Consider the following 26,960-nt stretch of genomic DNA (forward strand, 5'->3'; position numbering starts at 1 on the left):
CATGGTTCTTTTCAGGATTATGCATAAGCAAAACCTACTGACTTCCTCCTACCCACCTGCTGTCCCCAGCACCTTTCCTTGTTTCTTCCTCTGCCTCCCTCTCTCTTGAAATCTGTCCTGCAACAGACGATTTTTTCTCCTTTCCCCCGTGACTTATTTTTTTTAATAGACGCTTAATGGTGCCCGAGAGAGAGACTTTGTTCAACACCCTCACTAATAATCGAGAGATAATTAATCAGCAGAGGAAACGGCTGACGAACCTCGTGGACAGCCTGCAGCAGCTTCACATGTACAAGCAGACCTCTCCATGGGACCTCTCGCCTGACTCCTCCACCCATAGCAGCGTCCAGGGGTACGTGTTGCTGGATAACACTGTGGAAATCATTGGTTTGCGTTGTTCCCTTGCTGACACCATCACGTACCGTGGGAAATTTCCCCCAAATAGGCAGACTCAGAGCTCTAGGCAAAAACACGCTGCAGTTTATTCCAGGAAAGAACTTACAGTAACACATCATCACAGGAAAGCCCCGCGATGCTTTAGATCAGCCTTTCTCAACCTTTGGACCATGTAGGCGCCTCTGAAATAAAGCTTTAGACTTTGTGGAAACCTGGAAGTGATGTCAGCTGGCCATGCTCCCTACCATGCCCCTGGAAGTGACATCACTGCCCACATCCTGAGCCTTCCTTTTGCTCCTTCCCACTGCCTTTACTATTCCTATGAAGGCCCTGCCTCATGTAGGCCGGAAAGAAGAGCAGGAACTGAGAAGACAGCCCAGACCCCTCATCTCAGGGGTAGTCAAACTATGGCCCTCCAGATGTCCATGGACTACAATTCCCAGGAGCCCCTGCCAGCATTCGCTGGCAGGGGCTCCTGGGAATTGTAGTCCATGGACATCTTGGAGGGCCGCAGTTTGACTACCCCTGCCTCATCTCATGCCACTTCAGAGATCTGGTGGGTCCCTGCTTGGGAATCCCTGCTTTAGACAAAAGCCTTAGGTTTCAAAGAACGCTATATAGAGACAAATTCCCCCCCCCCCAACAATATATTAATCAGTTCACACAGAACAGTTCTTAACTTCAAAGGAAAATGCAAATTGCAACTAACACCTCTAAACAATTCTAAATTCCTGGCACCTGCTGGTACCAAGCTATCAGACATTGTCCTACCAAGGATGTAAAGTTCCTATCAAGGATGTAAAGTTCCTATCCTATCAATTTACAGGGACCTAGAATTTTAGCATATCAGAAAGGCCCTTCTATAAACCATTTCCCGTTTTCTATTTTAAGTAAAAGGTTACATGGCAAACAGCATTTCTTAATACACAGAGAGAGATCAGACCATGGTCTCAATATGGAACTAAACCCCATTTCCAATAACTATATTATCAATGAGAAGGTTGTAATTGTTTCTTTAAACACCGTCGTTAGGAATGAACGCTGTATGTTCTCTGTGACAATGACATAGTTTCTTAACTTCTTCCCTCTGCTGCTCCTTTCCTTACTGACTCAGCCTCGACAGCGAACTTGAGAGCTTGGGTAACGCCTTGATGAAATTTACCATGAAATCTTCCCCCAAGAATCTGTCCAAAGCACCCGGTAAGTTAGCTGTTATGGTAGGAGGGAGGTGGGGGAATGGTGCTTTTCTTTGCTGGCTAACACCCCCATAGACCAAGGGTTCCCTAGAACTCATCTTGGTAACCAGCTACAACCACTCTGTACCTCCTGAGAATGTAAGAGCAAACAAAGAACCCTGAGAAATTAGACCAGTGGTCTATCTAGTCCCCTGATAAGACCCTCGTGGTCCCCTGATAACACAAGAGCCCTGCTGGTTTAGACCAGTGGTCCATCTAGTCCAGCATATTGCCTCACACAGCGGCCAACCAGCTCCTCTGGAGGGCCAGCAAAAGGGCAGAGAGGCCGAGGCCTCAGATCAGACCAGGGATCCATCTAGTCCAGCATCCCATCTCACACAGCGGCCAACCAGGGCATAGAGGCCAAGGCTTTCCCCTGATGTTGCCTCTTGGCTCTGGAGTTTCCCCTCAACCATGGCTAGGAGCCATTGACAGGCTTATCCTCCATGAATTTATCTAATCTCCTTTCTAGCATCAATTTTTGCATTTCAGTCACTCTTTGTGTAAAATAATATTTCCTTTTGTCCACCTTGAACCTACTGCCTATCCAGCTACATGGAATGCCATCAAGTTCTAGTGTTTTGGGAGAAGTCAAAAAATGGTGTTTTGGCAATCAGGAATAGCTGTACATGCACATGCACCCCCCCCCCCCGTGCGCCTTCTCTGCTCCACTTCTGGTTTTTGCTAACCAGCTTGATCAACTGTACCTACTGCTTGACATGTAAACCATTGTTGACAAATCCACCTCTAACCATGGCATGGAGGATGACATGATCACTGTTTGCCATTTCATTGTCAGTGAAAACTAAGAGGTGAATTAGAGAGCCTGCAGGTAAGTCTGGGGGGAAAAGAGAAAATCATTTCTGTTTTCCAAGCTGCAGTGTGACGTGTCTGAGCTGAGCCAGGAAGATTCAGCGAGTAGTGTGGGTCTTCAAAACACAAAGTTACAACTGCAGCTCATTTGCTGGCTGGTTGATCTTTGTTTCCGGTGCAGTTACTCTGCACTGCCAATCCGTGCTTTGCTGCTTCCATATCTTTAAGGACGTGGGATTGTTGAGATTGAATAACAGAAACGTCGTCTGGTGCTGCAGAGGTGTAATGCTGTACAAACCAATGACTCTTTACCAATCATTTGTCCCCCTCTTTTCCAGCAAAACTATCCCTGGTGAAGCAATCTCAGCTACGGAATTTCCTATCCAAACGGAAGATGCCACCCATCAGGTCAACAGCCCCAGGTATACCAATGTCTATCAAATAATTCTTAAGGGCTCGGCAAAAGCTTGTCTGTTCACAAGAGGCTCTGGCCTGCATTATTGCAGTGAATGAAATGCAGAAGTCAGTTCTGAACTGGGTGAAGGACAGCATCCTCTAGTCTTGGATCCCGGCAGAGGAGCCATGTTGGCCTTCGGCAGCAAGACCAAAAAGTGCAACCATGTTATTTCTGCCACAAATTCTGAAAGTTTCTTGCAAACGGAAAAAGGGAACTGTTGCCCTGGAGACCATGTAGATGCAATAGGCTGTTGTTCCTCTGTAGACTGTGGCTTTTGGTTTGTCTGCTCATATCTAGGTAGTTTCAGGTGGGAAGAATTAGAGTCCAGGAGCATTTTAGAGACCACTAAGATTGTGGAGGGAAAGGAAACTTTTGAGAGTCTGGTGCAGGGAGCTTTAGCTCTTGGAAGCCTGTGCCCTGAAACTCTCATTGGTCTTAAAGGTGCAATTGGACTCGAATCTAGCTGTTCATACTGACCCTAGCTAGGTCTGATCTTCACTGACTGGATTCCGTATACACTTTTGTTCTGTGCAGGAACACAATATGCTTGCATTGCTTTAAAAAATGATCAGTATTATCAGCTCTTCTGGACTCAGGAGTACATATTGTGCCACGTTTACATGGCGTGCATTTTAAGAGGAATTGCTGGCTAGCCAAAGCATGCAGCATAATAAATGTGCAAGCCAGAGAATTATGTTTCTGTTTACTGTTTACACACACGTACTTTGTATGAGCAAAGGTTTGAGTCTCTTTAGAATTCCAGCATTCATCCACGTGTGGCTTCATTTGTCATGTTTTGTTTCTCTGTTCCTCCTCCCACACTCTGCGATTGAATCAGACAATGACTTGGGCAGGGAGGGATCACATAAACCCAAAAAGGGACAGGTATCAATCCAGTGACTCTTGTGCCTGCTTTAATCCAATGCTCCTTTCCCCCCAAATTTTTCCAGCCAATCTTTCCCAGTCGGCTTTCCTGTGCTCAAGGTATGAAGAAGACTTAGACGATGTTAGCTCCACATCATCAGTTTCCCAAGCCCTGGAGAACGAGGAACCACAGGCTGTAGAGAAAGAGGAAGAGTTGGCTGTCCCGATTTCGGTGCCCCGCCACCCCCCTGTTGTCCGGACGCCCTCAGTTCAGCCTGGCCTCATGCCACAACACTTAGCTGCCAGCAAAAGCCACATTCCAGTAAACGCTTTGAGTGAGTAAGCTGGGGGACTTTTCTTGTGGAGATTTATACCAGGGGATGTGTGTTGTTGGCTGAGTCCACATGAGCCATTGCTCTGACTTGTAATTACAGGTGTTGTAATGGTTTGGGTTTATGTGAACAAGGTAAGGGGTGGGGTGGGGGAAGCCCAGGTTCATATATTGCATTCTCCCTGTACACATAGCAACCAAACTGGAGACTTGCAGTAAACATTGCATCCAGACTGACAAGCCACAGTTTTCCTTTGCCCAGCTACAAACCAGGGTTGGACCCAACAATCTGTCAGTGGAAAGCCCTTGGGAATGCTGGCTTTTGGTCATCTTCCCTTCTTCCCTCCAATACCCAAAAAGTCGATTCCCTGGTTCGTGTGACCCACATGGACTAGTTGTTGCATGGCAAGGGTCAGAGAGCTACAGTGAGGGAGGGAAGGGGGAGGACGTTGCCCCTTCTTTCATCAGTAGAGCTGCACTTGCAGAAGACAGAGGAAGAGGATCGTTATGTCATGGCAGCCTCTAATCTGGAAAACTGGGTTTGATTCCCCACTCCGTTTCCACATGCAGCCAGCTGGGTAACCTTGGGCCAGTCACAGTTCTCTCAGAGCTCTCTCAGCCTCACTTCTGTTATGGAGAGAGGGAGAGAAAGGTATCTAAGCCACATTGAGATGCCATTGGGTAGTGAAAAGCGGGGTGCAAAAAGATGGCTCTTCTTCTTACTACAGGCCCCTGACTCACATCAGTGTGTACTCAGCTTTTGGGGCAACAGAAGGGAAACCATTTCTAAGATCTGCATTCTTTCTACCAGGAGATCGTCGGATCTAATCCCAGGATCTAAAACAGGGAACAGTTCACTTTTCTTAAGTGAAGTCTAAGTTATTGGGGGCAGGGTACTAAAATATTCAAAAACTATGACAAGCAATCTCATATCCTTCAACAGGGCCATCCTCCCTTAAACTACAAAAAAGCCCAAAAACGTTATACTCACGTTTTGACTTCTCTAGAACTCTGTACCAGATTACATTTCCAAAAAAAAGAGAAGGGTGAAGGGGTTCTCTCAGGCTGCGCTCTTCAGGCCATGTGTCTGTACCCTATACTTGAATGCTCAGCAGTTTGGAATAGACTGAATGACATTGGGTACAACCGCAATCAGATTGCACCTTCAGCCTTCTAGGAAGGAGGAGAAAAGCTTCCAGATAAAAATATTTACAAATGGAAGTTGACCAAATGTTCTTCTAGCCCAAAACAGAACTCAAGGGTCCCTTAAAAAGGCCCAAAGGCAGTGGTCCCCAACCCCCAGTCCGGTGACCGGTACCAGTCCGTGGATCAGTCAGTACCGGGCCATGGCTCCTCCTCGTCCTCCTTCCTGGCTGCTGCCTCAGGGGCTGCCCTGCTACTCTGTTGCCAGCTCACCTTTGGTGCTTTCCAGTGGCCACCATGGCTGGGGCTCCCCGTCAGTGTGGCACTGCGCAGCTGCTGCTGGCAGCGCCCCCCCAGCGGGCAGTGGGAAGTCAGGGGCAACGTCGGGAAAGCAAGTGGAGCAGGGGCTTAGGCAGCGGCAACATCCCTCGGCAAAAGACTACCCCCCCAATCCTCAGTAAAAATGTCAAGCGTTGACTGGTCCCCGGTGATAAAAAGGTTGGGGACCACTGCCCAAAGGGAAGAATAACTTGATAGGGATGCTGTTAACAAACCTGGAGATTAATTTCAGGTGCAGCAGCTGGTAAAGCCAGTGGAAGTTAAAAGGCATCACTTCCCTTTCCTTGAAGAATGGCAGCTGGCTGTGGCATTTTCAGCTGCACATGAGTTGCAGGTTGTCACTTTGATTCAAAGCGAAATGCAAAAAGAGAAAACACGTAATACACAACTACCAGGCCCATTTTTACATAACACACAAAGTCCACTCACTTCTGAACCTGGTTATTCAGTCTGCAGATGTGTTTGTGTTTCTGAGTTCTGTCGCTGGGGAGCGGGGCTGTCTTGTTAATGAGTGGAGATGTATAGCCATGAAGTTAAGTGAGGTGGAGAACAAATATTGCGCTTTTATGGGAGGGAGCAATATGAAGCATAGAGTCTACAAATTTCTTAACTGTGGGATGCAAATTATGATATTTTTCTTGCATACGTGATGGGAGAGTTTTTGGAAGATGTTGAGGGGGGGAAATGCAAATGTTAGCTTGGTGATGACTGGGGCTGTGTTCAGGCAAGCCGTTTTCTTGTAATATCATTGCGTTTCTCGAAGAAAGCCGATGTCTGTCGCCATCAGGCCTTTATTGAAAATCTGTTATTGGCTGTTGCAGCAAAGCACTGGAAATCTAATGGATCATTTCACACCGTGAAATGATCGAGGGAAGCATTTCCCGTAGCAGAAACAGATAAATAACCGGGATGAACGCAATTTTGGAAATGGGAATTGTAATGAGGCATTGCAGTGCTGGGTCCCTTTCGTTGTATATTAGAGTCATTACTGTAAGTGTCCTCAGGAGATCATGCTTGCTGCCTGGTGCAATTTTTTAATAACGGAAAGTACACCAAGCCCAGGGGATGAAGCCAAGAAACTGAGAACTGTGCTGCCAGCTCCACATTCCTGGGGTGGTTTCGGCTTGGGGGGGGGGGTCTCAAACAGCAGCCCCTTGTGTGCTGGCTTGAAAACTGGTTTTGATAGCCCAGAGCAGGGGTAGGCAAACTATGGCCCTCCAGATATCCATGGACTACAATTCCCATGAGCCCCTGCCAGCAAATGCACATAAGTACCCAATGCTGGCAGGGTCTCATGGGAATTGTAGTCCATGGACATCTGGAGGGCCACAGTTTGACTACCCCTGCCCCAGAGAATGCCAAGTGCAAGTTGCAGTATATCCCCGGGGGGCTGGAAGATTAAGTGGTAGGAGGCAGTCAAAGACCCATCTAGGTGTGTACACAACCTTGAGAGCATCTCAGGTGGTTTTTTAGGTGACAGCCTGTATATGGTTTAAGGATTTAACTTTCGTAGTTTGTCTCCATATGTAGAACGTGGTGGGTACAGATCGAATTGTTGTTGTTGTACCGTATGCTGTTATTTATTTATTATATTTATAGTTTATTGGAGAACATGTCAGTATTAGATCTGATTAATCAGTTTATTGTTCAGTCAAGATTCTGCTCTGTGAATCCAGTGCTGCCCTTTGAGAAGAAGCAGGACAGCTGACTTTCATACCCCATTTTTCACGGCCCGATGGAGTCTCAAAGTGACTTACAATTGCCTTCCTTTCCCCTCCCCACATGAGACACCCTGTGAGGTAGGTGGGGCTGAGAGAGCTCTGACAGAAATGTTCAACCAGAACAGCACTATCTGGGCCATGATGACCCCAAGGTTACCCAGCTGGTTGCATATGGAGGAAAAGGGAATTAGACGCGCCTTGCCAGATTAAAAGCTGCCCTGTTTGCCAGATTAGAAACTGCCCAGTTTGCCAGATTAGAAGCCGCAGGGTATAAAAAGCAACTCTCCTTCAAGGATAAGGTACTACCACTAAGAAGGCCCTTTCTCTGAGTGTCAGCTGCATCTCTTGTGTGGGCAGGGCCCAGGAAATAGGACTTGAGAGGAGGCTCTTAACAGGTGGTCTGGGCGACCACGAGGGGGAGGCCTTTTTTCAGGCAATGGCCCTCACCTGCACAAAAGCGGGATGAGTCCAGCACTGACTTTATCCACTGAGATGGGAACTTCCAGCAGCGACTTCAAGCTTCATCATTCACAGCAACTGACCACGGTCTCTCTTTTCCTTTGCAGCATCCACCCCCAAAATCATGCCCCAGGTGGCAGACAGCACCATGCTGGCCACCAAGACTGTGAAGCATGGTGCCCCCGCTCCCTCGGTCACCATCCCGGCGCCTCAGGCAGCAGCTGAAGCCGCTCTGCGGAGGCAGATGGCCAACCAGAATCCAGGTAAAATTGTATTTTGACCCATTGGTCTGGGGCCCTTGGCCTGTGACTGAGCCAAGCCAACTTGATTGCCATTGCCTCTTGCCCGATGGACTCTGCAGCCCATTGCTGAGCTCTTTGGTTGTCCTACAGAAATTGGTGGTCTGACAAAAGCCAGAGGCAGATTCATGCTGTTGCTGGCTTTTAGATTTTCAAAGGGAGAACAGCAATTGCTTCTTATGCCTTGCTGCAACCCTTAGGTAGTTTTCACCACACTTTGTCTGTTCAAGTTTCTCAGTCTCCATCCATTCGACCTAAAAATACTTTCCCCTCCCCTGCAAAATTTTGTGGACATTCCACCAAACCATAGTAAAGGGAGTTTGACTGTGACTTGATATCGTGTCTGATCCCGAGTCATTGGTGAAATAGAAACACCCATGAAACTGCCTAATACTCCATCAGACCACCATCCAGGGTCTTTCCCATCACCCCCTGCCTGGTCCTTTTAACTGGAGATGCCAGGGATTGAACCTGGGACCTTTTGTTTGCAACACAGAGGCTCTTTAAGTATTTGAAAGGTTGTCACTTAGAGCAGTGGTCCCCAACCTTTTTATCACCGGGGACCGGTCAACGGTTGACAATTTTACTGAGGCCTGGGGGAGGGGGGTAGTCTTTTGCCAAGGGATGTCATTGCTGCTGTCTGAGCCCCTGCTCCACTTGCTTTCCTGCTGGCACCCCTGACTTCCTGCCGCCCACTGGAGGGTGCTGCCAGCAGCAGCTGCACAGTGCCATGCCAAGGGGGAGCCCCAGCCATGGTGAACGCTGGAGAGCACCAAAGGTGAGCTGGCAGCAGAGTGGCAGGGCACCCCTCAAGGCAGCAGCCAGGGTGGAGGACAAGGAGGAGCTGCGGCCCGGTACGGACTGATCCACGGATTGGTACTGGTCTCCGGACCAGGGGTTGGGGGACCACTGACTTAGAGGAGGGCAGGGAAAGCTTCCTGTTGGCAGCAGAGGATAGGACTTGCAGTAATGGGCTCAAACTATATGGAGAATGATATCAGCCAGATATCAGGAAAAAAATTTCACAGTCCAAGTAGTTCAGCAGTGGAATCAACTGCCTAAGGAGGTGGTGAGCTCCCACTCATTGGCAATCTTCACACAGTGATTGGACAGAGACTTACCCTGGATGCTTTAGGCTGATCTTGCATGGAGCAGGGGGTTGGACTAGATGGCCTAGTGTGGCCCCTTCCAACTCTGGGATTCTATTATTCTTATCCTGGATGCTTGAGGCTGATCCTGCATGGAGTTGGGGGTTGAACTAGATGGCCAGTGTGGCCCCCCCTAGGATCCTATGATTCTCTTCCACGGAGCCACAGCCCCTCCCTTAAACATGGTTTAAACCAGGGGTAGTCAAACTGCAGCCCTCCAAATGTCCATTGACTACAATTCCCATGAGCCCCGGCCAGCATTCGCTGGCAGGGGCTCCTGGGAATTGTAGTCCATGGACATCTGGAGGGCCGCAGTTTGACTACCCCTGGTTTAAACCATAGTTTGAAATGGATTTGAAAACTTTGGGCTGCACTAACAACTGTTTGACTGCGGAAGCCTGAATTGACAAACCGCAGCTATGATAATGGCTCTGGCCCCAGAGGTGCCTGCCCCATAGGAAGCAGGAGTGCCACACACATGCGGAAGTCAAGAGGCAGCTCTGCACTGAGGTTTGCCTGTTAGAACTGCTGGGATTTGGTTGAACGGATGGTTGAACAGAACCTTGAAAATCACTGGAGCCTGGTTGTAGAATAAGCACGAACACTTCTTAAACGTTTCTTTTTTACAGATTCAGGTGGGTCGCCGTGTTGGTCTGAAGCAGCAGAACAAAGTAGGAGTCCAGGGGCACCTCTGAATCTGGCAAACTGTGCCCGCATACGGAATCTTCTACCTTGAATACAACTTGGTTGATCTTCAAGGTGCCGTTGGACTCCAGCTTTGATCTGTTTCTTTCTTATGTAGCCCATTCTCTGAGAAACTCAGGGTAGCATAATGTGGTTTTGCAATTACACACACACACACGTGCGAAAACGCATCTTATCCTCGGAACAACTGCTTCTGCGGGTTAGACTGACCAATAGTTGCCCGCCCCAAATCACACAATGAGTTTCATAGCTTGGCAGTAATAGGAAAATGCATCCTCACGGCCCAAGGCTGTTATACTGGCTGCTTTCAAGCAGTAAAAAGCGGAGTGCAAAAACCCCAGCCCTTCTTCTTCTTCTCATCGTGAGATGCCGGCCTCCCTACTCAAAAAATTCATCCAGTGGCAGAAACCCCTCCAAATTCTGTTCCGTCTCTATAGACAGACACAACAGGAAGCAGTTTTTATGTGAAGAATATATTAATAACTCTATTTGTATAGTCCACCCTTCCCAGTTGTCTCCCAGCCGTTTTATTGTTTCTTATATGATGTCAGCGAGGTTAGAGTATATAAATAAAATACTTATGGGGTGGCTATTTCTTTTTATTTTGCTTCTAAGAGGATTTTGAATATTGTTCGAGTGCAGATTGGGTGAACATTTCTCACAGGGTGGTCATGTTAACACTCAGGGGAAACAGCCTGTGGTTGGTTTGGGCAGGCAGCTGCCGAGAGATAAATGGATGTTTGAGGCTGCAGTGTTCAGTAGATCTTCAGGAGTCTTCACTACCCAGTGGGACAGCCCTTTTCTGCCATCTTCTTCTGAAGATGCCTGTCTACACCTAGTTCTCACTAAGGTAAGGACTGCAGCAGAGGCTGTTCCATTCAAAATATTGTAAGGAATTGACGGAATGTCTTTCCATAGGAGAAAAAAAATCCCTGCGTGTAGAATATTAGTCTGTCAGCGAGAAGGCTAGAACTCTTCTTCCCACTGGGCTAGTTTTCTGCAAGCTAGGGATTTTCTTTTTTCCAAAGGGGAGGAGCATTGGATCACATGACCTATAGTCAAGATCAACTCTGCTTATATCACGCCCTTGGTTTTGTTTAGTTTCCTCTGCTGTGACTGGCAGCATCACACCAGAGTGTCAGGCAGCAAAGGATCTTTCCTTTTGACTGAAGATGCCAGGAATTGGACCTCAGGCCTTCTGCATACAGTTAGTGCTCTCCCATTGTGCTGTGGTACATCACCCTTCTGGGGGTGCCACTGAGCATGTGAGCCACTTTCAAGAGGACCAGGCCGTAGATGGCTCCTGTTATTTAATAGGTGGTAAGTCTGTGCATGCTGGGAAGTCTTGTGTGTGCAGCGAGAGATGCACCATTGCCAAAAGAATTAACGCACCCTCTTATTTGTTTATCTTAAAAGGTGTGAGCACTTCCTTAACGGAGTCTACCTTGAAGAACGTCCCTCAGGTGGTGAACGTGCGAGAACTGAAGAACAATGCCTCTCCCACTGCCGTGGCTCCAGCAACAGGGTGAGCAAATGCTCTTACTGCGCCTCTTCCGTGACCTATCGGGTTGTAGCTGTACTTGCAAGAAGGCCCAACTATCAGCAGAGGGCAGTAGTGGTGTTTCAGGGATAACATTATTTTACTTGCATCAGGGATTTGCAACCAGGGGTCCGCAGGTCTGCAGTATTTCCTCTCCTGTATTAATGGACTTGGCCACAAGCTAGGGAATTAGCTGCTTTGCTCTCCCACCCAATCGTGAGTGAGTTCTCTCATGGTTTCTGTGCCAGGGAGGGGGTGGAGCCTGCATGCCTATTCCCTCCTTAAACCGCATCCTATTTCTCCCCCCCCCCTCAGTCCTCAAGACTGCCTGCTAACACAGGTGGTGATGTCACTTCTAGTGACATGCAACTTTTGGGGGCGTGGCATGGAGGCATGGCCAGCTGACATCACTTCCGGGGCTCCTCGAAGTCTGCAAAATAATTCCGGGGGCTCCTCCACAGTCAAGAGGTTGAAAAGGGCTTACTTTAAGGTGACCAGATTGTCCCACTTTTGGAGGGACCTCTGGGGGTACCTAGCAAATTGTAATGTTATTATTTGTTAACCGCCACTCTTGGCCACCCGGCTCATGGCGGTGTACAATATCTTAATATCGGGCTTGTAGCATTACAAAGTCTATGTGTATGAAATTGTCCCCTTCCAGTGCAGGTAAAAGGGCAGGGGTGAAGAACAAGTGGTGGTGTTGATGATGATGATATTTGTATACCTCCTCTCCCAAAATTGGCATACGCATCGGTTTGCATTTTGGCTTGTGGGCCCCTTTTTCACTTTCAGCACCAGCCTGGAACAGTGTTTGGCTTTTTAAAGTGAGAAGCAGCTTCCTCGCATTTGGCAAAAGATTATCCCGTGTCTTGTCTGTATGACTGTCTCCCCCCTGTCACCAAGGAGAGCCTCTGTTCACACACATGAAGCTGCCTTGTACTGAATCCAACTCTGGGTTCATCAAGGTCAGCGTTGTCTGCTCAGACTGGCAGCAGCTGCCCAGGGACTCAGGCAGAGGCATTTCATATCACACACTGCCTGTTCCTTTTTAGCTGGAGAAGTCAAGGATTGAACTGGGGGTCCTTCTGCATGCGAAGCAAAGGCTTGTCCAGAGAACCGCAACCCCTCCCTGCTCCCTGTTCTGCCAATTCGTTTGGCAACCACCCTTATGCTTTGCAGAGACTTTGCACGTCTTTCATCTGGAAGCAATCTTGACCTCCTGCTATTGCTACATAATTGCGTGCTGTGAAAGATCAAGGGTTCAGTATGGATTAGGGACATATATTCTAGAAATGTGGCTGAACATTGAGCTTGTCGGCCTGCAAATTCAACTCATAATTTGGCTGTGAGTTCTGCTTTGGAGATGCATTCCTGCCCCTCAGCTCCTCTCCCCCTCCCTTCTTCAGTTACTTACAAAGCATAAGAATCTTGCTGGATCTAGCTCAATATCCTGTCCCCCCCACCCCCAATGCCACCCAGATGGTCTTGAAAGGGAATCACAGAAGCCAAAGGGCAGTAGGTATCCCCTGTGCAAGCACAGAGTCATGTCTGACCCTTGGGGTGACGCCCTCCAGGAGACTCAATACAGGGTGGCCTTGCCAGTGCCTTCCCCCTTGCCATTTACCCCCCGACCTCGGAAGAATGGAAGGCTGAGTCAACCTTGAGTCTGCTGCTGGGATTGAACTCCCAGCCTCATGGGCAGAGATTTCAGACTGCATGTCTGCTGCCTTACCACCCTGCGCCACAAGAGGCTCTTCAGGGAGGGCAGTATATAAATTTATAATTAATTACGCCTGCCCCTGTTCTCTCCCCTCCATGCAACAGTCATTCAGAGGTGCACTGCTTCTGAACATAGAGTTACCATTTAGTGTTCATCGCTAAGAGCCTCTGGTGAATCTTTTCTCCATCCATTGTCTAGTTGCCTTTTGAAGCCACCAATGTGCCATTGGAAGAGAGCTTTCGTGATAACACAGACCTTCAAAAAGGCAGAACAAGTAGATTCAGCATTGAATCAAGCCTGCATTCTCCCTAGAAGAAAAGTTGGTTTTTATATGCTGCTTTTCACTACCACAGGAGTCTTAAAGTGGCTCACAATCACCATCTCTCTCCCCACAACCGATACCCTGTCTGGTAGGTGAGGTTGAGAGAGCTCTGAGAGAACTGTGACTGGCCACGGTCTCCCAGCAGGCCTCACATGTCTCCAAGCAGCTCACAATCAACTTCCCTTCCTCTCCCACAGCCCTTGCAGTATGCTGGCTCCCTTAACAGGCACTGGACCCATCAGTGTCCTGACCCAACTCACATATGGCATTATCTGGGACTCCTCTCTGGCTCCGTCAGACCTCCCTTCATTTGCCCTGTTTTAAAAACACAAGCGTTTGGCCTTCCCCGTTCCACCAGGACGTTTCGTCCCATGCTGCAGTCACAACAAGCAGCCCTCCCCTTGCACTGACTTCGAAACTTCTGCCTTGGCAGTTATCGCAGGCCAGATTACAAGGACATTGTTTGGGGAACCCAAGGTGTTTGGCAGGGGAACAGTGTGGGCTGCTCCCTCGTGGAAATAACAGAGTTAGAAGTGGCAATACCCAGCCACCTTTCTCTTGCATGGCCTGGAGCCCAAGCTTTTTTGCTGCGTTTTGTTTCGCTTCAGCAACATCATCTCTTTTAAAAACCCAACAACAACACAGAGAACTTTAAAAGAATCATAAAAGAAACAGCAGATAAAATGTATCATTGGCAGTCTCAATGAGGCGACCCACAGCGCTGTGCTTGTGTTAATGCAAGAGAGGAAGAGAAATCCAGAAAGGGGGGGGGAAGACTGCAGGGAGGGAAGGATAGGCCACGTTGCTGATCTTGAGCTGCTGGCCGTGAGCCATAACAGGTGTCCATGTTCCTAACTAACCACTACGCCAAGCCTTCAGCAACCTTGGGAGACAGCTCCAGGTTGGCCCCGAAAGTTTTATCGTGCAAGGCAACCGGAAGCTTGCTTTGTTACCCTATCTTTGTTTTCACCTTTTTTTCCCTCTTTGTTTCTCTTCCTCATTTGCGTTAATCCAGGGGTAGTCCTCCAGATGTCCATGGACTACAATTCCGCATTTGCTGGCAGGGGCTCATGGGAATTGTAGTCCATGGACATCTGGAGGGCCGCAGTTTGACTCCCCCAGCGTTAATCAGACCAAGCCCCTGGGGTTCACTAAGATCTCTCTGCAGTCCCAAGTATTCCTTGGTTACGTCATTTCTGATAAAAGCCAGGGTGCCAGTCTAAACAGATCCTTCCAATTTAACAAGGGCATCTGCCTCTCCCTTATGCCGCCTTATTTCCTGTCCTTGAGCGAAAGAGGAAGATACTGTGAAAAAAGTTTCACCATTCCTATAAACCTCAAGTTAAAAATACATTCATATTTCTAACATGAATTATTTTGGAAAAATGACATTCTCAGAAATTTAAGTAACCAGAAATTTAATTAATCCAATTCAGGAAACAACACCACCTGTGGAATTGTAGCCTTGAGGATTGGTCTGTCCCCTTAAGAGGGATGAATGTCCGGGAATTTCCATGTGTCAAAAGTGCTTACCTGGAACTCTCTTTCTGCATGTGGAGGTGGAATGGGGAATCAAACCTGGTTTTCCAGTTTAGAGGCTGCCACTCTTAACCACCATACCAAGCTGATCAGGGTGTATTGTTTTTAATTCATAGAAGGATTCATTCTGTGTCTCTGAGAGCTCGACCTGCTCCATCTTGGTCCAACCTCACCCCGCAGATGAGACTCTGCAGTGTTCAGGCCACTTTGTTTCCGCATCTTGCAGCTCCAGTCTCTTCAGCTGGAACTCTCCAGTATAAATAGCCCTGTGGGTTTTGTAAAGGCCAGTGGGAAGGGCTAGTCTAGCACAGCCATTGGGGTCAGATGCTTGGTGGATATCTTGCTGCTCTGCCATGAGCTCACCCACTGGCAAGCTGCTTTTCCCCTCCTCCTCTACAATGTGGGAATAATTGCTGATCTACCTTATAGGGTTGTTGTACGGATGACAGTTTGTTAACACTGTCTCACTTTCCTATTAGTCTTTGTTTCACATGACTTTGGTCAGTGTGGATTACATAACCCTTTTTACGAGCAGGAAAATCGGTTTCTTCAAACCCAGTTTTGGTTTTGGTTGCTTTGAAAGTCAATTTCTAGCTGAAGTTTGGGTTCCAAATATGATTAATTTGTTCCTCATCATCTCTAGAATGAATGGGGGGGGGGTGTGAAGGGAGCATAGATTATTAGTTAAAGAGTAATAAAGTCAGTGTAATGCTTTGAGCCCTCTCTGAAATGCTATACATGCTATATTCCAGGGGTAGTCAAACTGCAGCCCTCCAGATGTCCATGGACTACAATTCCCATGAGCCCCTGCCAGCGAATGCAGGGCTGCAGTTTGACAACCCCTGCTATATTCTATCCTGGTCTTAACAACAATGATGATCACCCACACTGAAAGCTGATTTGAAGGGGCCTGTTCCCAGAGCAGCAACTCATGCAGAGATGCAGCAAACAGCATAGTCTGTGGCTCAGAGGAGCCTGTCAGTTCCAGTTCTCTTCCAGCCGCAGGTTGTGACTGGCAACATAGCACTGTTTAATCCTAGAACTGGGAGACTGTGGAAAAGGCAGACTACGGATGAAGCGATAAATAGACAGTGGTTAGTAGGCTCTGAAATCTTCTTTTTCCCTCTCTCCTAGACCGTCTGTTCTTCAGTCTACAGCTCAAGTCGCACACCAGGTTTTGACTGGGCCTGCTACAAGTCAAGCCAGCCAGGTATCTCTTTGCATCCGGATTCTCTACAAGCCAGGCAGCGGGGGGGGGGGGTGAGCTTTCTCTCTGGCTGAGTGTTTATCTGCCTCGCAGCTCCTTATCCTCCATGCGGTCTCGAGAGCCCCATTCAGGAGAGCTCTGAAGTGTTTGTCAGCCTTTCATTGGTTTGCCCACTTTTTTCCACCAGCGTGCAGAGAGCTTAGAAAATGCTCATCTACTGCAAAGTATGGATGTAGCCCTGTTCTTCCGGCACAATCCAGCCTTCAAGCGCTTGCATGCCTTGCCGATCCACACCACTGAATTAAGCAGGTGCTTAAACCCTGTCCATTGAAGCCCAGGGGGTGTCTGATACCCCGATTCTGTAAGCAACCGGTGGAAATTTTGTCCATTGACTGCCGCAAGATCTGCCTCATTCTCTCAGTCTCGTTGCTTGAGGAATCCCACTGCTTTGCCGCCTGTATTTCCCTGCCTGCTTCCATCCCAACAAGAGTGGGGAATAGCAAATTCATCTCTTAAAAAGCAGCAGCAGCAGCACTGGGTTTTTATACCCTGCTTTTCGCTGCCCAAAAGAGTCTCATAGCGGCTTACAATCTCCTTCTCTTCCTCTCCCCACAACAGGCACCCTGTGAGGTGGGTGGGACTAAGAGAGCTCTAAGAAAACTGGGACTGGCCCAAGGTCACCCTGCAGACCTCATGTGTCTCAAAACAGCTTACAACTGCCTCCCCTTCCTCTCCCCGTATCAGACACCCTGTGAGGGAGGTGGGGCTTGAGAGAGCTCTGAAAGAATTGCTCTGCAAGAACAACTCTAACAGAACTGTGACCGGCCCAAGGTCACCTAGCTGGCTGTATATGGAGGAAGGGTGGAGAATGAAACCCGGTTCTGCAGATTAGTGGCCACCACTCTTAACCACTGTCCCAAGCTAGGCAAGAGTAACAAGAGGTGAAGCCCATGGGTGCTACAGCACGTGCTGACACCTTTCTTGGTACCCACCAGGGTTTTTAGAAAATGGGTGGAGCCATGTTGGGCTCTTGCCCCCCCAGGATTTTGATTGGCCAGTGAAGATCTGATGGGTTGCGCAGATTAAAATGAAATTGTTTCTGTGGCAGCTGCCACCACAGTATTTGTTGTATTCACTCTCACCTCTTCTCCTTTTGCACTTGGCTCCGCCTCCTGCAGCAGCCATTTTCTGTTTGGCTCCGCTTTCTGTGGCAGCCATTTTGGTTATTGTGCTTCCTGTCCTGTGCCAGAATTCCAAGGGAGCCCATAGGCCCCAAACAGCTTAAGACCTTGCCTTAAGGAATGGAGGGGGTACCATTCTGGCAAGAGAGGCCTGCCAGGGCCAGGCTGAAAACTTTTTCTGCAAAAGCAATGCAAGCTCCAAGCATCCTTGCCATTCATCAGCCATCGGTATTGACCGTCATACCAGTCATTTATCTTCATTGTGTCTGTCTCGCCTTGGCTGTTATCTCTTCATTTTGGATGCAGCTGGTTGGGCGCTAGCGGCCGTAGCCTTCCTCTGACATCGTGGCTGGCCTGCCTGTCCTTGATAACTGGGGCTATTCTGTTCTGAAAGATTAAACTAAAAAAGGAGAAGGACATTCATGCATCTAGCATTTCTCCTGCCCCCCCCCGACCCCCACACGTCCATTCACCCTTTTCATCACAGCAGAACAGCACTGAAGGGTCTTAATCCATCTCACAGAAGCATGAGACTCAGACCGGCGGAAACAGATTAGTCTGACCTCTCTTGCACTGTGGTTTCTTTGTGTCTTGCACCTTCTAGCTTAGCATTAGTGTGGTTTTCAGCCTGGGCCCAACAGGTGTCTCCAGCTAGAATGGTGTCCCCTCTGTTCCTTGAGATGTGGATTAGTGCATTCATCCATTCCTTCATTCAGTTTATATACCACCCCTCACCATGGCACCCTGGGGCAGTTGTGGCTTTAAGGTACCATGTTGTTTAGTGCAAGGATAGTCAACGTGTGGTCCTCCAGATGTCCATGGCCTACAATTCCCATGAGCCCCTGCCTGCGTTTGCTGGCAGCGGCTCATGGAAATTGTAGTCCATGGACATCTGGAGGACCACAGGTTTGACTACCCTGGTTTAGTGGTTACAACAGAGATAGCTAAATTGCAGTGGGGGGGGGGTCCGCATCCAGAACTTTCCATCCAGCCCTCGAGGTTCTTAACAATTTGTGGGAAGCGCCTTCTCACGGCTCATCCCCACCCCCAGATGTGTTAAGAAACTGGAGAGCCATTAAGAACGAGAATGGGCTGCAGCAGACAGCAGTCTTTGATGCCTTCCTTGCTTCCCCAGCTACAGCCACTGGGATCATGAACAGGAAGAGCCAGAATCCCATGCAGAGACCCACGGGTCTTCCTTTACAAAGAAAATGTGTTTTTTGCGAGAGGGTTAGAGGGGCAGCTATATGGATGCACTCACCTCGGAGGGCAGATTGCTTTTAGATGGAAATTATAGCTGCAACTTAAACGTCTAATTTTAAAAAGCTGTAATTTTCCTGCCTCTTCTGTTTTGTCCCCCGAAGCCCTTTCTCCTGCTTCCTCCGTGACCTTGGCTTTCTCCACACTTTTAGGTTCCTCCGGCAGGTTCCCTCACGACGACGCAGCTTCCATCCACCTCCACATCCTTACCGGGCGTGGTCAGCACATCCACCAGTCAGGCCACTTCGGGCAAGAAGAACTCAGGTCAGTTCCTGTCGTGCGGAAGCACAATTTTGAAAAAATGCAATTAACTGCCGACAGCTACGGGGCATCATTCATAACAAAGCAAAAAGGGGAAAGTGGCAGGAACCCATTGTTTAACAAAAAAATATTGTTATTATTTGTGTACCACTTTCCCAGTATGCAAGGTGCATGCAGAAGATCTCTGGTTCGGTCCCCAGTATTTCCAGGTTAAACGGGCCAGGCAGTAGGTGATGTGGATGTCTGAGACCCTTGGAGAATCTCAACCTGTCTGAGTACACAAAATAAGACAGAACTTGATGGACCAAGGCTCTGATTCTGCATAAGGCAGCTTCACGTCTTCATGGACTACTCTGACCTGGATCGGAATCACTGACGCTAACATTGAGCTTTGTAGCTGAGTGCCGTGAATTGAAACTCAGTTTTCCTGCACGCAAGGGCAAGGCTGTGGGCAGTGCCTGCTGGGTAATGTGCAGAGCTCACACTGCACAGCTGAGGCTGTGACTGGATACTTATAGCTTCCTGGTTCATCCATCAGAGCGCATCCAAAATGAAGAGGTTTTGGTCTCGTTCTGTATCTATGTGTGCAGGCAAGCATAAGCAAATGACAAGTTTCTGCCCCAAGGAACTTGCAGTCTAAATTTGGACATGCAGGAGCAGGAACAGAGGTACGGGCGGTGAAAGCCAGTGCTGAAGGAACAAAACGGCTTCTATTTGGTCCCCACCCACATTTAAATGTATAAGGTTAAGCTTGAGGGCTTCAAAGAGCCGTGTAGAACTAGATGAGTTCTGATGCCCTTCCAGGCTTACAACCACTTTCCATGTTCAGGCTAATCAGTTTATTTTTATTTTGCGTAAGAGGAAGTGCTTTCCCACATGTACTTTTTACAAACTGTGTTTAAAATGTCCACAGATCTCAGCTTCTCCCTCTGGGTAAGTAGAGGGCCAGCGTGATGTAGCAGTTAAGAATAGCAGATTCTAATCTGGAGAACAGGGTTTGATTCCCCACTCCTCCACAAGAAGCCAGCTGGGTGACCTTGAGCCAGTCACAGTTCCTACTGTTGTGTGGAGAGGAGGGGAAGATGATTATCACCTGCTTTGAGACTCCTTAAAGTAGTGAAAAGCAGGGTATAAAAACCAACACTTCTTCCTTGAGCAGGGATTGGATCCTCCTTCTGTTGGAGCACAGGACAATTGCTTTCCACCATCTGTCTTTAAAGTGGTACAGACAAAGAGGGGAAGAAAGTTGAGGAAAGGGAAACTTAAGAGTGAGACTAAAAGAGGACACGGATCCCTGTCACCTGCCCTCAGTGGAGCAGCAAGAGGACATTGTAGGGGACCGGAAGTCATTTCCTGTTTCAGAACCGGAAGTGAGGTCATGACGCACTAGGAATTTACAAAAACTCTACAATAAAATCATAAGAGATTTTTGAAATTCCAAGAGTCGGGCCCCTCCTCCCCGTGAATGCAGGAAGCCCTCCCAGCGACCCCCCCCCCAGTGAATGCAGGAAGCCCTACACGATAGTGCAGGGGTAGTCAAACTGCGGCCCTCCAGATGTCCATGGACTACAATTCCCAGAAGGCCCTGCCAGCATTCGCTGGCAGGGGCTCCTGGGAATTGTAGTCCATGGACATCTGGAGGGCCGCAGTTTGACTACCCCTGCGATAGTGGAAAGTGCTGCAGAATCACAACCAACTTATGGTGAGACTGTAGAGTTTTCAGGGCAAGAGACTTTCAAAGGTTATTTGCCTCTGCCTGCCTCTGTCTATGCTTTATAGCAGTGGTTCTCAACGTGGGGGTCGCAACCCTTCGAGGGGTTGTTCGGCCCTTTCCCAGGGGTTGTGGCGGTGGCCACATGGCACCGGCCTCCTCTGCGCCATCTCAGAGCTCACAGAAGCCTTGGATAAGGCCAGTGCCACGGCAAGTGCTGCAGCAAACGGTGGCGCATGTGTGCCCGCCCGCCCATGCATGCTTGGGCGCGTGCGCTGCCCCTGCTGTAGGGGTCGCGGCGTTAGGCCGGTTGAGAACTGCTGGTCTAAACACGTCTGTAAGGCTAGCTGTGTTAGTCTCTTGTGGCAAGATGAGGCAGAAGTCCAGTGGCACCTTAAAGATGGATGTTTATTTCAATAAGAGCTTTTTGTGAGCCTGCTTGGCCACAGGCAGCAAGCATAACATTCCAGGGTTGCATTGCTATATCTCCATCATTTTTTTTTTAATGATTTCAAAATTTTAAAAACCACCTCTTCTTGAGATCTTTAATTTGTCATAAAAATAATTTGACCTTAAAAAGCTGAAAACTTTTAAAACTAAAATTCAAGAAACATGGAGATGTAATGTTTGATGTTTTCACATACATTTTACGCAGCAGTCCAGTTCTTGCAACATTTTGCCCTGATCTTTCAAAAGTGAGCTCTGTTGTCGTGCGTCGCGCATGAGCAACAAAGGCAATCAGATGGCTATTGAGAAAGCCCCAAGCTTGGGCGGCCGCCCTTTCCCCTTCGGAGGGGACAAATTAGAATAAAAAGTGAGTCACCCCTTTCTTGAGTGAGCCGGAATGGTCAGATTTGAAACCTGTCAGTCATTTTCTGAATACTCATTGTGGTGGTGACTATTTCGAGAGAGATGTTTGTTAGAGGTCTCTTTGAATGGCTTTTGTATGCATTTTAAAAAGAAAGTGTTATCTTCTTGGAGCTCATGACAGCCAGCTTCTCTCTCGTCCAGGACAAATCCAGTTCTACTGCTTTGCTTTGCAGGCCTAAGGAGATTTATTATACTCTAAGTCCCTTAAAGGTAAAGGTATCCCCTGTGCAAGCACCGGGTCACGTCTGACCCTTGGGGTGACACCCTCTAGCGTTTTCATGGCAGACTCAATACGAGGTGGTTTGCCAGTGCCTTCCCCAGTCATTACCGTTTACCCCCCAGCAAGCTGGGTACTCATTTTACCGACCTCGGAAGGATGGAAGGCTGAGTCAACCTTGAGCCGGCTGCTGGGATCGAACTCCCAGCCTCATGGTCAGAGTGAGTCCAGGGACAGCTTTAAGGCCAGCAAAGTCTTAAAGGTGCCTCTTGACTCAACCTTTCTTCTGCTGCTTCAGGCAGCAAAGGAGGGCGGTATATAAATATAATAAATAGATAAAAAATCTTGCTAGTCTTTCAAGCAGGCTTTTTCAACCAGCGTTTCATGGGAAACACTGGGGATTTCTTGACGGCCTTGGAAGGGAATCCTGAGTGGGTGGGAGTTGATCTTTTTAAATATATATTTTAAATTTGTTAAACATAAAGGCCAATTGGTGGGAGTTGGTTATTTTTTTTAATGCGTTAAACATTTATTGGGTGGTATTGACCATATATGGTCATGTCACGACCTCCCAAAATGGCCAATGATGGGTCTGGAGGGGGTGGGAAGGGGAGGGGCCTCAGGTGAGCTGAAAGTGAGCAAAGTGAGCTTCCCAGTCATATTCTGCACAATTGCGCTACTTCTGGGGTTTCTAGAAGCGTAAAGCAGTGGTCCCCAACCCGCGGGCCGCGGCCCACTGCCGGGCCGCAAAGGCCTTGCAGCCAGGCCACGGCTCCTTCTTCCCTCCCCCCCCCCCGAAGCTAGAAGCTCGCCAGGCCGCGAGCAAATCGGCCGCCAAAGCAGCCGATTAGCTCGCGGCCCGGCAAGCTTCTTATTTCAGGAGGGGAGGGAAGAGAAGCTTGCCGAGCCGCAAGCTAATCGGCCGCTTTAGTCCGCACATGCGCGGGCCCCCAGGCCGCCCTCTCCCCCCACTACGCCGCAGCGGTCCACAGCGGGCGAAAGCTTGTGGACCGCTGGCGTAAAGGATATTTCAGGGATTTGTCAATGATAAAAAGTCAAGAAGGGCTGCTTTCCTCACTCCCCCCCTCCCTCCCCTTGTTCAGGGTGTTTTACAGAAAACATGTACAATAGAAATTCTATAAGGGAGACAGTAGTAGTGCTGATAGGAGCAGTAACAGTAGTAACAGTAATAACCAGTAGTAACAATAACAGCCATAATGATTGAACATTAGCATTATCAACTGTAGCCCCATAGACTGCTCAATGCAGGATTGCCCCTTGATGTATTTAATGGGCATATCTGTATGGGAAGAGGAGTTCTAGGAGCCCGGTAGATTTCTAGTGGCCTCAACCAAATGCCTGGTGGAAGAGCTCTGTTTTGCAGGCCCTGCGGAACTGCGCTAGTTCCAACGGGGCCTGGATCTCTTCAGGGAGAGCTGTGCCTCCATAGAGAGGGAGGCACCCAGGATCACACCCAGGCTCCTGGTGGAGTGAACCACAGATAGTTGTACCCTGTCCAGGTTGTTAAAGATAATGTAGAAATGTTATTGTGCCCTTGCTCTTTTTCTACTATTACAGCTGACATCTTTGCTTTTCCCCCACTCACAAATGTCATACAAGAAACATCAAAGTTGCTGGCTTCCTCAGCAATGCGGCATGAGGATTGGGGGGATTGTTACAGCTGTGGTCTTTTGAAGAGAAACGAGGTCTTTGTATTTGTGTGAGTGAGAGAGAGAGAATTGCTCTCATCCTGGCCAGAGGGTCTGAATGCTACATGAGTGTTGCTGGCCCACAGAAATTAGCCCTTCCCACTGGCGCTGAAAGGCACGGCGCTCTTTCAAGCACATCTGAGACTCACCATGATTGCTAGGGCAAGCGTGCATGTGTACGCGCACACACACACACACACACATACGTGCGGCGAGAGGCTTGGAAAGCCATGAGTGTGCTCTGTCTTTTTTCCTGAGCACCTCCAGCCAGGTCCTCAGAGAACCAGATCGCTTCTTGAGAGCAACATGGGTGTCTCGTCAGAGGGCAGTAAACACATCTTCTTGAGCATTGCTGAGAGAACAGCCAAGGCAGGAGCCATAGCTGAGCACTGCCTGCTCAGAGCTTCCAGACGGGCCTCTAGGGTGGTGATGTTTCCCCGGGAGCCTCACCAGCTGGGAATGGGCAGGAATGGCTGAGCCCATGTGAGTCACCAGTTCCAAGGAGCACAAGGCCCAGGCTGATCTTCAAATAAGGTGTGTTTTATAGCAGGGGTCGTCAACCTGTGGTCCTCCAGATGTTCGTAGACTACAATTACCATGAGCCCCTGCCAGCAAAAACTGGCAGGGGCTCATGGGAATTGTAGTCCATGAACATCTGGAGGACCACAGGTTGACGACCCCTGTTTTATAGCACTGTAGTTCAGCATTGCTCTGCTGATGCATTCCTCCTGGCGGTTCCAGAGGCTGACCTGGAGCTGCTGGCCTCAGCAAGGACACGCTTCTGTTCTACAAGGGCAGGGTTTCAGCACTCCTGGCTTGCAAAGGGGTGGAGAGAAAGGGCCACAAATTTTAGAGACCTAGCAGCCAAAATTTACATTCAGGGTGCTGTGCCTGTGGCACAGAGCCACATGGGCGCTCCAGACATCTGCACCAAACCAGGCAGCACACAGCCCCCTTTCCCTCCTTCAAGCACCAAAGGATGGGAGAGGGGGCTTGTCCGTGTCATAATGCCCTTTGAAGTGAGTCCCGGGTGCTGGTGACGCTTTGGGCAGTCCACACGTTCTCTCTCTTGTCTCCCAGATGGACAGAGGAGCAGAGGGTTCGTCAAAATCCCCAGAGAGGGTCAGGGAGATCAGCCTTAGTCTTGCCTAGAATTTCTGTGTACATCAGGATGGGGACAGTTTTTTGCTGATTCTGCACACACATCAAAGAGCCAAAGCAGCGAGGTCGTGCAGAATCTGGTTGGGAAGCAGAGCTGTGGACATGCCCAACCTGAGGCCCCTCCCCTTCCCACCCCCTCCAGGCCCATCATTGGCCATTTTGAAAGAGGAGGCAAGAACATGACCATGTTTGGTCATATCACCCGATAAAGGTTTAACACATTTAAGAATATATATTAAAAATTAATTCCCACCCATTTGTGAAATCCTTCCAGAGCCGTCAAGAAACCCTGGTTGACAAAGCCTATGGCTCCCATTGAGCATGCCTGTCCCCCCCCCTCCTCACTTCCGAGGCTGCTTCTGTTAATCAGTGCTGGCCTCCATTGTCTATTGTCATAACTCAGGGGTAGTCAAACTGCGGCCCTCCAGATGTCCATGGACTACAATTCCCAGGAGCCCCCTGCCAGCGAATGCTGGCAGGGGGCTCCTGGGAATTGTAGTCCATGGACATCTGGAGGGCCGCAGTTTGACTACCCCTGTCATAACTCTTCAGCTGGTGCAATGAGACTGCTGTGCTAAGCAGATTTGGAAGGTGACTCCAAAGACTTGTACTGGGGGAAACCAAGGGTCGAACAGACAGCACCTTTACTTCGCATGCGTACATGTGCATGTGAGCATGTGCAGATACTCTCGTCATTCCATAACCGTCTCTGTGTTTTCAGGCCAAGGGGCAACAAAGACCACTGCCTCCGTTGCTCCGTCCGCTGCAGCTCCAGCCAGTTCCCAGTTCGGCACGGCGTTTGCATTCCACTCCTCAGGGTTCGTATGGCCGGCACACTCTCGCCCCCGTCCTGCTCTCGAGCTCTCCCAAATCACTTTCTACGGTTAATCTTCGTGAGCCTTTGGCGTTAGTCCGCAGCCTGCTTCTGTGTGGTGTGATTGCACAGCAGGAGGTCAGTGGCTAACTGTGTCCTTCCTTACCCAAGTGCTGCGGTGTCTCTTTCAGCTCATCCCGCTGCAATCCACTGAGATTTCCACCCTCAAACCAGCGCAAGCAACAATGCGCCAGAACAGCCAGGGAGCATGTAGCAAGACCAAAATCTGCACTCCTATTGGGCAGGAGTCCTTTTGTCCTTGAGCAGTAGCTGTCCCTAGGACAAAAGAGTTAACTTGTGCCTCAGCCAGCAGATTAAAAAGAGACAGTTCCCAGCAGCTGCTCAGCAAAATAAGCAGATGAAACAAATTGGGGGTTGGCGGCTGCTGAAGTCAGAGACCAGAGGCCTTCTGCAAAATCACCACTTTTCATTGGAAGGAGAGGCAAGCGTGGAAATGAAGTCCCCTGGGGCCGCTGCAGAAAAGGCCACGTCTCATGTACAGCTCTGCTCTTTTTCAGTGATTTGCTTGGGACAACTAGCTACCTTTCAGGGAGACAGGCATTATTTCAGGACACTCTGCGCATATAAAATCCTGGTTTATTTATTTAAAACGCTCATTAGCCATCTTTCTTCCTTACTGGGGTGCTCGGAGCAGCCTACACTATATACATTAAAAGGATAAAATAAGAGTACAAAGCAGTACATAAGAAAAACCCTGCAGCATCAGACCAGTGAGGGTCCATCTATTCCAGGGGTAGTCAAACTGCGGCCCTCCAGATGTCCATGGACTACAATTCCCATGAGCCCCTGCCAGCATTCGCCTCATGCAAGCAAAGACATGCAAGCACAGCTGATCCTGTGTTGAGCAGGGGGTTGGACTAGATGGCCTGTATGGCCCCTTCCAACTCTATGATTCTATGATTCTAAGAAACAAGAGCTGCAGTGGTAGCAACTTGGGACACTATGCTCCCAAATTGGGGCAGGGTCTCCTCCAGGCAATGTGGTCACTAAATGCCTGAGACTGACTAATGCTGCACCCCTGGGTCTCTGCAGCCAACTGCTTGTCAAAGAAGATGGGATGTTTTGAGACTGCATTTCCCAAGGTCCTTTGCATTCTTAAATAAGGAGGGGCCATGTTAGTCAGCCTAGTTGCTGGGATCACCAGTGGAAGAGGGAAGGATTAGCCTACACCAGAGTGAGTGGAGAGGAATTGTTTTCCCCCATAGAAGAAAAGTTGTTTTGTATACACCACTTTTCATTACCCAAAGGAGCTTACAATCACCTTCTCTCCCTATGACAGACACCCTGTGAGGGAGGCAAGGCTGAGAGAGTTCTGAGAGAACTGTGGCTCGTCTAAGGGCACGCAGCATGGGTCTCAAAGCAGCTTCCAATTGCCTTCCCTTCCTCTCCCCACAACAGACACCTTGTGAGGGCAGTGGGGCTGAGAGAGCTCTGAGAGAACTGACTAGCCCAAGATC

The 26,960-nt window shown here is 48.9% G+C and overlaps 1 protein-coding gene across 6 annotated transcripts in view; it reads left to right on the plus strand.

Annotated features, from left to right (window-relative positions):
- The window catches only part of NUP214 (nucleoporin 214), a 91,502-nt gene that overhangs the window by 40,331 nt on the left and 24,211 nt on the right, over positions 1–26,960 (plus strand). For all 6 annotated transcript variants that reach the window (XR_013226056.1, XR_013226057.1, XM_077306868.1 and 3 more), the window contains exons 19-27: positions 170–352; positions 1,511–1,596; positions 2,783–2,866; positions 3,852–4,100; positions 7,866–8,021; positions 11,327–11,435; positions 16,166–16,241; positions 18,832–18,943; positions 25,330–25,426. Coding sequence is in view for 4 of the 6 variants with exons in the window: in XM_077306868.1 (XP_077162983.1) it covers positions 170–352; positions 1,511–1,596; positions 2,783–2,866; positions 3,852–4,100; positions 7,866–8,021; positions 11,327–11,435; positions 16,166–16,241; positions 18,832–18,943; positions 25,330–25,426 (1,152 nt within the window). In the remaining 2 variants the exon portion in view is untranslated. The remainder of the gene's footprint in view (positions 1–169; positions 353–1,510; positions 1,597–2,782; positions 2,867–3,851; positions 4,101–7,865; positions 8,022–11,326; positions 11,436–16,165; positions 16,242–18,831; positions 18,944–25,329; positions 25,427–26,960) is intronic.

The sequence above is a fragment of the Paroedura picta genome, chromosome 12, assembly GCF_049243985.1.
Source record: "Paroedura picta isolate Pp20150507F chromosome 12, Ppicta_v3.0, whole genome shotgun sequence".
NCBI lineage: Eukaryota > Metazoa > Chordata > Lepidosauria > Squamata > Gekkonidae > Paroedura > Paroedura picta.